At 32.6% G+C, this 12,516-nt stretch overlaps 1 protein-coding gene across 1 annotated transcript; it reads right to left on the minus strand.

Annotated features, from left to right (window-relative positions):
* Positions 1–10,757: 10,757 nt before the first annotated feature.
* Positions 10,758–11,411, minus strand: LOC128214986 (ras-related protein Rap-2a-like). The gene has a single exon (XM_052921714.1). The coding sequence runs from the start codon at positions 11,409–11,411 to the stop codon at positions 10,758–10,760; it is 654 nt and encodes a 217-aa protein (XP_052777674.1).
* Positions 11,412–12,516: the final 1,105 nt, after the last annotated feature.

The raw sequence follows: 12,516 nt of genomic DNA on the forward strand, positions 1-12,516 counted from the left end.
TACGTTTGTGTCTCTAGTTTATTGTCGGTTTGGCCATTGCCCTGTGTCTAGTTTTGAATTTACGACCACAGGAGTTTTCATTATAATTTTGAAATCGTGAGCAGATAACAGATAAATAATCTAGTCAATTTGATGTGTGCCATATGTTGAAAAAAATACTTACCTAGAGTATCCAGACATATACGGTGCTCGATAACGTCACAAATGATAGCACGAAATATGAATTATCAAAAAGGTTCCACAATGAATGATTAAATCGATTTAAATGCTAAAGCGAATGTCGCGTATCAACAACAACAACAACAACAACAACAACAACATCAAATATCTTTATTACACTCAGGTCATACATACATGGCAGCATGAGGACAAATAAGATTAGTCATTCGTGTCAATAATGGCTTAATTATACTAAAACGAAGAAGATGACTTTGTCCCGAGTGGCGGAAATAAAATGGTTGTGTATTTTTATGGTCGTACATGTATGAAATATGTATCTTATCATGGAAAAGAGGGAGGCAGTTATTTTGAATATCTTTACAAAATAAGAGGGATAAAAGGGATATTCTATATAGTGCCAGATTTCAAAGGTTGTGCCTTGAACAAGCATTCCGTATAAATAAGTTACAAACGGTGTTGGGAAACTCAGTATAATTAATTCCATTTAACAAAAACTGGAGAAATTACGCTGGTTGACATACATTGCGTATTAAATGTTTCACAAATAAGGCTACTCTTGTCAATAGTTTAACATTTGTGCAAATTAACAGTCCCTTGTATTTAATTGTGTTTGGCCTATTGAAATAATAGGTTGGTAGGTATTTTCTTCTGACATTTGAAAAGGATGGGCAAACTAGTAAGTAGTGGTATTCATTACCAGAGTCTGACCTACAAATATGACAGTATCTTTCTGCGTAGTCACATTATTATACCTTCCTATTTCTATCGGGAATTTGAAGTTCGCCTTACGGAATTTACTCATAAAGACTTTAAGTAAGGCGAAAGTATTTTTCTAATTCGAGGGTTTCATTGAACAGTGAGTAGTATTTGCCTTTAGAAGAGTTATTCATTACAGAGTGCCAATCTTGTTTAAACTGGTCGATAAGAACTTGTTTAACACGTTTATGTAAATTAGGGTTTATATTTGTAGATTGTTCTAATCAGACATAGTTATTATCTAAAATTGATTTGATGTGATTTGTCCATTTAAAAGATCTGGAATTATTGCATAGAATTATATCAAATATGTGATAATTTAGTTTGTTTACCTCGAAGAATGGATATCCAGAATTTTATCATTTTACATTTTATGGTAATTTCTAATAAGTATCGTCCAGTTTCACCATACAGCATATCAGCAGGTTTGCTCATTTTATTTTTTTTAGTCGCGTATCAATAATCTGGAAATTGCCATCCTTGAAAGTATTGAATTTTCCAACAGTTTAAGTATGCTAATTTATTTAATCATTAAACGGTTTTCTTCCTGTCTTTCCTACGTAATATTGTATTAACAAACGCCTGTTTCCTGTTGAAAGACCAGCGCATAAACCCCTTCAAATAAAAAGAGTTAGCCCTATACTATAGGTAGTTATCTAGTTTATTTGCTGTCGATTTTGTTTTAATAAACCCTGACAAATTCAGACAAAATCCGCTCTATAACATTTATTACGCCATAAAAGCGCGTTTTCTACGATATTGATCTGAAACGATGTGGGTAATCACTGCACCATTACATCGTGACCTCTGTGACAAAGAAAAGTGTCTGTGTTTTTACTCTTATAGAAGCCGTAAAAATCAAGTTAGGGAACTCTGTATGAGCAAAGGCAAATAAACGATTTCGTTTAAAACTAAATGTGTAATCGGTGAAAAGCATTAATTAATCAGCAGGTTGATGGCAGATGAAAGACTGTAAGACCAGCTTTATTCGCAGAAACAAATGTGCCAGATATGTCAAGAAATAAAGACATCTAATGTCGTTAAAACAGATAAAGTGGCTTGTAGAGCAGATCAATTTCTCAGAGAAAATGTTTTTTATGTTGTTATAAAGAAATGGAAAACAGATACGAGATCGGTTAAGAAAATGAGAAATCTTCTCTGTAATTTTCTGCCTTTTATAACCTTAAGAGATAGCAAAGCTTTGCTTGTAATAAAGAGAATAAAGGGTAAAAGTGTTTATTCTGCTTTTAATTGAGTATGATTAAATAAATCATACCATCCTGGAAAATATACCCGATCTTGCAATACTGTTAATTTGATTTTTTTCGGTAAGAATCATTTGAACGTATTCTAACATACCATTAGTGCCGTTGATTGGCTGCAACTCCAAAGACATCAAAATCTATACCAGTATAAAGCGTAGCATTTGAAAAAGAAAATGATTCTACTTTGCAGAGGACCTAATTGTGTTAGGATTGTTATCGTAATGACGCAACTACTTGACACAAACTGGACCCGTTGCGTTTTGGTACGGCTTACCTTGGCTGAAATACATTATTATGTTGTTTTCCTACTGCATTTTTTTGTTCTGTCAAATACTGGAACTTTACGATTAGCAAAAATACTGATATTTATAATTAAAAAGCCTTTCAACACTGTTATTACAATATTTTTTTAAAAATATGTTTCATCTGGGAAATAACATTTTGCTTTTATGAAGCAATTTGTCATTGAATTTCCCACAGCTTGCATATACGCAAAGATAATTATTTTCAAGTTGGCGTTTAAGTAGGATTTTGGCTGATAATAATTATCATTGTTCTCATAAACCACTCACTGGCATTAAAGTTTGTACGTACACATTTTAATAAGATAAATGATACAATAATAAACCCGGAATTAATCTAAACAATATAATGTATGGAATGAAATGAAGTTTTATTTTTATGCATTTACAAGAAATGCGATCATAAAGATTTTCTGCGCACTGTTAGCTTAAAATTATCAATTCAATCCGTCGCATATAAATCCTGTTCTACATGATTTTTGAAAAAAATATATTGAGACTCACAAATATGGCTAGAAGGCAAGTTCGAAGATGGAAGTGAGTTAACGCTAAAATGTTTATCAATGTTATTCTTTTAGATATAATGCATCCGTTAGTATTGTACACAGGATTTAGCATATCATAATCAATTAATTGAATCTTACAACATTCGTGTTTCTGTTTATTGGGCTTATTGATGTTCTCAAATAAATGTTGAAAGCCTTTCAATTTCCAATAGTATAAGTATATATATTTATTTAGTCATTATACAGTTTACTTATGAACCATATTCAAAATTGAACCCAAAGTATATTTCCTATCAAGAAAGTAATGTTTACACATAATGTAATATATCTAATAAATGCAACAAAACTGTAATAACAAACACATAGTGACTAAACAACAATCAGCCAAACAATTTCATAGAAAATAGTTTAATTACCAAATATCTTTCTTAATAACAATATGTTTGTAACATTTAATACTGTAGAATTTAAATGCAAAATACGAGAACAATCATTACTTATTGTTTAATACAAATACCCTTAAATTCAAATAAAAGTCGAAATTGAAATCTAATTCAACATACCTGTTTAATAGGAGCAAGAACTGTAAATCCAAAGATCACTTTATTCAAGCATACATGTATACTAGTCTGTGGTCTTGCTCTAGTTTCTGTACCAAAACTTAAAGTTAAATCTTTAAACAGATTGTTTGATTAATCAGAATGCTCTTTGTTAATGTCTGAGAACGAGCTTGTCACCTCAAAAGACAGTTTGCAAAAGTTTTTCACAGGCCTAATTATTGCATTTTAATTGAGAATAGATTATTACCCAAGCTATCAACAAGCGGATTTCCTCTATTGTTTGTACACTGCAGAGAAGGGTGTAACATTATAATTAGGCCAAGTGTAAACTTTGACTTTTTAATGGTCTACCAAAATACTGAAGGAAATTCTCACAAAATTAAGCAGCTAAAAAAACAGTCATAATTCCTTAAACAATCCAAAATTTGAATAATATTTACTAAATAATCAATAAGCAATTTGTTTATTTTATGTTTATATATCCTTATATAAACATACACATGATTGCAATACTTATGTTATAATATTGTATCACCGTTACCGTTTTAATGTACCCAGTTTATACACCCATTAAATAAAAAGGTGATTTATTACAAATCACTGTTTGGTACTCCTAAAACATTGATGCAGTTTCACTTGTTCTGGTCAGTCCAAATAATTGTACGTTGGTGGATCTTTTTTACGATTTTTGATATGGCAAATCCTTCACGTACAAATTGTTTTGTACCAAAAGTGGGTAGTTATTCCGATCGGGGTTCCGCGTTAAGACATATTGCTTCAATAAAATATCATAAAAACAAGAAATATTACCAGATAATGCTATTTCATATTAGTTCCGTACACAAAAAATAAATATCCAACAAATTATTATGAGTTTGATGTGTTTTTCTTCATTTCATACTGTCTAAACATAACGATATATACATGAAGGGCTCCTGCAAGGCTGCGGTTCACAGTTTTACAACAATCGGAACACTTCGACCTTGGCCGAGTTGTTACGATTGTATTTACGAGGTCTATCTCGAAACCTGACGGAGATGGTCGAGTTGATACGATTGGCATAATTGTTGCCTGTGTCAGTCGTTTTATTGGAAAGGTAAATCCTGTCGTTTAATGCATTTAATGCTTGTTTTGTTTAAAATATGTTTGCACTTACATGTAGAAATATGAATATAAACCTTCATTATCTATTTCAACCATCAAATATTCACTAAATACAATTTCCATATTTTTTCACCCCGCCCCCCTGTTTTTGAACCCGTTTAGACGTTAGGGATTGAAAGAATCCCTTATAACACGTCTATTATTATAGACTATTGTTCTGGTATGCTTCAACTTTATTCCTGATGAAGTACAGCACGTCCAGGCAGACTTACTTCCTTTAAAATTCTGTGATGTTTCAACTGTAGTCATAATGATGCACAGCACACATCAGGTAGACGATAACCCCCTTTCTGTTCTGTTGAACTATAGCCATAAAAGCACATTCAGACAGGACAGACTTACTTCCTTTTATTTTCTGTTTTGTTTCAACTGTAGTCATAATGATGCAGAGCACACATCAGGCAGACGTTAACCCCCTTTCTGTTCTGTTGAAGTCCAACTATAGCCACAATAACCCAAAGCACATTAAGGCAGACTAACTTCCTTTTATTTTCTGTTTTGTTTCAAGTGAAGTCATAATGATGCACATCACACATCAGGCAGACTTTAACCCCCTTTGTGTTCTGTTGAAGCACAACCCATCTTAGGCAGTCTCACTTTCCTTTCTGATCTGCTATGATTTAACAATAGTCATAATATATCACAGCATACTTCAGGCAGACCCTCTTCCTAATATGTCAGTTATCATGAGATTGTATTGCACTACAACTCTAGGTTTACTTTATCTACCATCAGAAATCGTATGATTAGGGTAATAATGACATTAACATAGTGTAAGAATGATTAGAGACGAGGGAGAGAACATATTCTGTCAAAGTCTTTATAGGTTTGTGATTACACTAATGATTGAAAGATAAGATCACAACGTAATGGACAGTAATCAAAACATGTTAACGTTGGAATGGCAAAAACATGCAGTTCGCACATTATTTCGAACTGAGTATTGAATACCCAATTTATTATCAAGCTTGTTTTTATTTAAACGTCATAATGGACATTTCTAAGCGAAGTACTTAAATGTCGACATATGATCTCTAATTGTCAACACAGTATAATAAGCTACGCTGTTTAGTAATATCAACAGTGCATTTAATGACATGTCAGAACCGCTTAACTTAAAAGCCTGATATTTAATGCAGACGATGCGCCATGTACTCCACGGTGAGTTTAGACTAATCCCAGGCTTGAATTATATGCTTAGCCATAAAAATGTCCTTTGATAATATATCGTTGGAAGACTCACATTCCTTCGTGATATACTTCCAGCTATCTTAAAATAAGAAAATTATGGACACGAGGTCCATCGTATTATAAAGGATCCACTAGGAGGCGTCATGCTATACACATTTTATTTCTCAACGAGTTCATAAAATTTATTAGTAAGCGAGTATTCTGCGATCGTATTAACATATTTCCTGTACGAAATGAGTAAAATTGTGTATATTATGATGGAGAGTGACATAATCTTTTCATAACGTACATTTTACCGGTATTTTTTTTTAAAACCTACGCGATTCACCTGCTTTGATGATGAGCCAAATAACACAAACTGACAGATCAATGTCAGTTCTCGGAGTAATATTGTTATATTACATATATGTTATATAAAAATACTTGATGGTTAAAACAAACATGAAACAAGGTACCATGTGATAAATAAGGATTGTTTTAATTACGCAGCGTGTCTATTATTACGCAACATGCATGACATTAGACAAATAATGCATTTCGTGGATCTTGTAGCTTTTTTATATACACTTACCTTTTCCCGCCGCCAAAAAGACTACCGATCAATTGAGACAAGATTACACTGTATAAGAATAAAGTCATTAAGTATAATTCAGTGTGTATTTGGAGCATTTTATGGACATTAAATGTTCAAGCCCAGTACAACGCCATTAGCCAAAACATAGCTGCAATTATAATATATTTTAGTATAATTCATGTTGTGTCATTAACTATATATAGTTTTACGTTTCAATCTGACATGAGGATCATCCACACTATTGACAAATACAGTAAGCAAGATCAGCCTTGTGACTAGCATTTTGTTCATTGAACCTTTGTGCCTCACTTGACTTCTCGTTTTCTATTTTGATAAATATTTTTCTTTGATTTCCAAATTTTTAGCACTCTAAAAAGGCTGATAATTTTAATTTTGTAACTATTGATAAATGATGGACAAGTGTGAGGCAATAGCCATACAAACCTGTTTAAGCTCCATGTATTTTGATGCGTGTGTGGTCTGTTTGAGGGGTTTGTATTTGTGTATTTTGTGTTCATACGTTTGTGTCTCTAGTTTATTGTCGGTTTGGCCATTGCCCTGTGTCTAGTTTTGAATTTACGACCACTGGAGTTTTCATTATAATTTTGAAATCGTGAGCAGATAACAGATAAATAATCTAGTCAATTTGATGTGTGCCATATGTTGAAAAAAAATACTTACCGAGAGTCTCCAGAGACATATACGGTGCTCGATAACGTCACAAATGATAGCACGAAATATGAATTATCAAAAAGGTTCCACAATGAATGATTAAATCGATTTAAATGTTAAAGCGTATGTCGCGTATCAACAACAACAACAACAACAACAACAACAACAACAACATCAAATATCTTTATTACACTCAGTTCATACATACATGACAGCATGAGGACAAATAAGATTAGTCATTCGTGTCAATAAAGGCTTAATTTTACTAAAACGAAGAAGATGACTTGTCCCGAGTGGCGGAAATAAAATGTTTGTGTATTTTTATGGTCGTACATGTATGAAATATGTATCTTATCATGGAAAAGAGGGAGGCAGTTATTTTGAATATCTTTACAAAATAAGAGGGATAAAAGGGATATTCAATATAGTGCCAGATTTCAAAGGTTGTGCCTTGAACAAGCATTCCGTATAAATAAGTTACGAACGGTGTTGGGAAACTCAGTATAATTAATTCCATTTAACAAAAACTGGAGAAATTACGCTGGTTGACATACATTGCGTATTAAATGTTTCACAAATAAGGCTACTCTTGTCAATAGTTTAACATTTGTGCAGATTAACAGTCCCTTGTATTTAATTGTGTTTGGCCTATTGAAATAATAGGTTGGTAGGTATTTTCTTCTGACATTTGAAAAGGATGGGCAAACTAGTAAGTAGTGGTATTCATTACCAGAGTCTGACCTACAAATATGACAGTATCTTTCTGCGTAGTCAACATTATTATACCTTCCTATTTCTATCGGGAATTTGAAGTTCGCCTTACGGAATTTACTCATAAAGACTTTAAATTAGGCGAAAGTATTTTTCTAATTCGAGGGTTTCATTGAACAGTGAGTAGTATTTGCCTTTAGAAGAGTTATTCATTACAGAGTGCCAATCTTGTTTAGACTGGTCGATAAGGACTTGTTTAACACGTTTATGTAAATTAGGGTTTATATTTGTAGATTATTCTAATCAGACATAGTTGTTATCTAAAATTGATTTGATGTGATTTGTCCATTTAAAAGATCTGGAATTATTGCATAAACTTATATCAAATATGTGATAATTTAGTTTGTTTACCTCGAAGAATGGATATCCAGAATTTTATCATTTTACATTTTATGGTAATTTCTAATAAGTATCGTCCAGTTTCACCATACAGCATATCAGCAGGCATGCTCATTTTAGTTTTTTTTAGTCGCGTATCAATAATCTGGAAATTGTCATCCTTGAAAGTATTGAATTTTCCAACAGTTTAAGTATGCTAATTTATTTAATCATTAAACAGTTTTCTTCCTGTCTTTCCTACGTAATATTGTATTAACAAACGCCTGTTTCCTGTTGAAAGACCAGCGCATAAACCCCTTCAAATAAAAAGAGTTAGCCCTATACTATAGGCAGTTATCTAGTTTATTTTGCCGTCGATTTTGTTTTAATAAACCCTGACAAATTCAGACAAAATCCGCTCTATAACATTTATTACGCCATAAAAGCGCGTTTTCTACGATATTGATCTGAAACGATGTGGGTAATCACTGCACCATTACATCGTGACCTCTGTGACAAAGAAAAGTGTCTGTGTTTTTACTCTTATAGAAACCGTAAAAATCAAGTTAGGGAACTCTGTATGAGCAAAGGCAAATAAACGATGTCGTTTAAAACTAAATGTGTAATCGGTGAAAAGCATTAATTAATCAGCAGGTTGATGGCAGATGAAAGACTGTTAGACCAGCTTTATTCGTAGAAACAAATGTGCCAGATATGTCAAGAAATAAAGACATTTAATGTCGTTAAAACAGATAAAGTGGCTTGTAGAGCAGATCAATTTCTCAGAGAAAAGGTTTTTTATGTTGTTATAAAGAAATGGAAAACAGATACGAGATCGGTTAAGAAAATGAGAAATCTTCTCTGTAATTTTCTGCCTTTTATAACCTTTAGAGATAGCAAAGCTTTGCTTGTAATAAAGAGAATAAAGGGTAAAAGTGTTTATTCTGCTTCTAATTGAGTGTGATTAAACAAATCATACCGTCCTGGAAAATATACCCGATCTTGCAATACTGTTAATTTGATTTTTTTTCGGTAAGAATCATTTGAACGTATTCTAACATACCATTAGTGCCGTTGATTGGCTGCAACTCCAAAGACATCAAAATCTTTACCAGTATAAAGCGTAGCATTTGAAAAAGAAAATGATTCTACTTTGCAGAGGACCTAGTTGTGTTAGGATTGTTACCGTAATGACGCAACTACTTGACACAAACTGGACCTGTTGCGTTTTGGTACGGCTTACCTTGGCTGAAATACATTATTATGTTGTTTTCCTTCTGCATTTTTTTGTTCTGTCAAATACTGGAACTTTACGATTAGCAAAAATACTGATATTTATAATTAAAAAGCCTTTCAACACTGTTATTACAATAATTTTTTTTTAAAATATGTTTCATCTGGGAAATAACATTTTGCTTTTATGAAGCAATTTGTCATTGAATTTCCCACAGCTTGCATATAAGCAAAGATAATTATTTGGCATAATTCATCAACGTTGAGTTTCAATATATCGGATTCTATCAAACTTTCATGTTGATCACATTTGACAAGTTTGTGTTAATGTTAAAGATTTATATTATTTTAAGCAACATTTGATATCCGTTTTCGGTCTGTAAAAGGGAGTCGCTCGTGTTCCAGAGGACTGTTTCAAAGCAGTTCTACCACCAATTAACGGAATAGCTATTTTGATGCGTTTGTGTTCGGTCTGTGGTATTTGTATTTGTGTATGCGGTGTCTCTAGTTCATTGTCGTGTGATTCCTTGCCATGTGCCTCTAAACAAGTTTTTTTAATGTTCGACGGCTTGGCTCGTTAATGATTTAATTATTAATTATGGGAAACCGGGAGTTTAGGGGTATGTGTCAGTAAATGTACTTGCTGTTAATGAATGATAAGTTTTTATGTCTCTGTCAGACTTATGTCTTACATCAATACCACAATGGAAACTACAAGGACAAATGCATTAGCAAAAATCCTACGAAATACCTGTTTTAATGTACAAGTCCGCAAGTGTAATATTGGCTAAAATAAATTAAAACAAATATATATATATATATATATATATATATATACAGCAACATCACAAAAATATGATACTTTAACTCGTTTATGTAACTAAAGTTATTTATTCTAATATCATATCTAAGTTAAAAGCTCTAAACATATCGAAACACTCTACTGTACTGGTTGGTGTCATTTATGGTACAGATACACTCAATTTAATCTAAATTGTATTATTACGTCTTTTTTCAAAAAAAACAAATATGTCATCAATTGCTTTGTCCACAATACAGTAATGCCACGAAATAAGTCCATCATAATAATATAAAACATATATAACCATACATTCGCACAAACAGTTTTGGTGTTTAACATTAAATTGTTCTTATTTCGATGGCGTGTTTTATTATTTTCACATTTATTAAGAAACGCCATCGTCATGTCTACCATTTAATAAACAATGTATTGGTGAAATCAAATCCATGGTAACCATTTCATGTCATTTTTTCGAAGATTGGGTTCGAAATATGCGCTTTAAAAGACCCGCTTTTTCTGATTTAGATTTTCTCATCACTGGCAATGAAATTCTTCTGATAAATGTCGGACGTTTCTCTTCTGGCTTAATTTTTTCTCTAATTTTATTTTCAAGGGATTGAAAGACAATGTCAATATTGGTGCCTGTTTTTGCAGATGTTGCTACATACTTTTCCTCCCAGTCCATACACACAACCGACCCGGTCACCGCATGTGAATGACTATCTGCTTTGTCTATATCAGTTTTATTTGCGACAACAACTATCGAGTACTGTCCGTTGTGTTTCTGTTCTCTTATTTCAGCCCGGAGGTCTTTAACAGTTTCAAAGCTTTCTGGATCAATAACAGAAAAGACGAGTAGGAATGCATCCCCTGTTGCTATAGCAAGCTTTCTCATCGCAGGGAACTGATGAGATCCGGACGTGTCCAGAATGTCGATATCAACACTCACACTTTCAAACTGCATCCGGTGTCTGTGAAGTTCCTCTATAGTTTCTTTATGGCTTTCACAGAATTTTCCGTGCATGAATTTGCTTATAATAGAACTTTTACCAACGCCAACGGTTCCCATGACTACTATGCGAAAGTTCTGCTGTACAGATTCCCTTCCAATTGGCATTGCTGAAAATAGATAAACATAAAAGTTAAATCAAGGTTGTCCTAAATACCTCAGTTACCAAATATTTCAAACGGATTTGATATACCGGTCATTGTATTTAATGCATTGTATTGTATTGTATTGTATTGTATAAATCAAGTTAAAGATTTGGCATATTGAGTAAGAACATTTCAAAAAAATTCTAGATTGCAATTAATTAAGTAAAAATTATAAAATAAAGCCAATATAAAAACACTTTATGCAACATTTTATTGTAAGGAAAAAAATTGGGCTACATATATATCGTGTAGATGTAGACAAGACGAAAAGGTTTTAAAAGTTGTCAAATTTCGCCAGTGCTTAAAATACCTGCGTTATAGTTTTTATGTCCCTATAATAAGGATGCAAATGAAAAGTGCTTTTCATTATGTTATATTATAGCATTAATTATATTGATAATTATCGGTTTATATTGGTATTTATTCCTTTTTTCAATATTGAGGTTTCTGTGCCGAACATTTTTATCAAGAAGGAAATATCCTTAAAGGCCTAGTTTAAGGAATGTTTGGCATGACAATCCCCTCCTGTGCATCTCCTGCTAATTGCACTGATGTCACAGTAGGGGGCAATTTACTGTGTATTTGTTTATTGGCTCAGTGCCATTTAGGGTCAATTTCAATATTAACACCTCAAAAACTGCACAGCAGGATACTCAGATCGAAGATATGATAAGACAATTAGATTAAGAGCAATACACAGATGTTGTGTACCATACATGATTTGGGGGAGGGGGTGTCATTTATAGAAGGATGAAACTAGGCCTTTAACCTACTGTTATTGATGCCATTAAATATTGTCTATCTGAGTCTTAATCAGAATAATCATAACATTTGTAGACCATTGTTGTTTTTTAAGCAACATTTTCAGATGTATATAGCTAAGTCAATCAAACCTCAGTCATTAACTGTTTCATAATACATGTAACTGTTAAAGTATTAATTTATTCGACATTAACATATTTCATATGAAATACCTCATAGCTAAAATTGTTGTACTCTCTCGATATCTAGGCTCTATTAAAAACCCACGCATCTGAAAATGCTCTTATAAGTATATTACTTTATTG

The sequence above is a fragment of the Mya arenaria genome, chromosome 2 (genome assembly GCF_026914265.1).
Source record: "Mya arenaria isolate MELC-2E11 chromosome 2, ASM2691426v1".
NCBI classification, from domain to species: Eukaryota; Metazoa; Mollusca; class Bivalvia; order Myida; family Myidae; genus Mya; species Mya arenaria.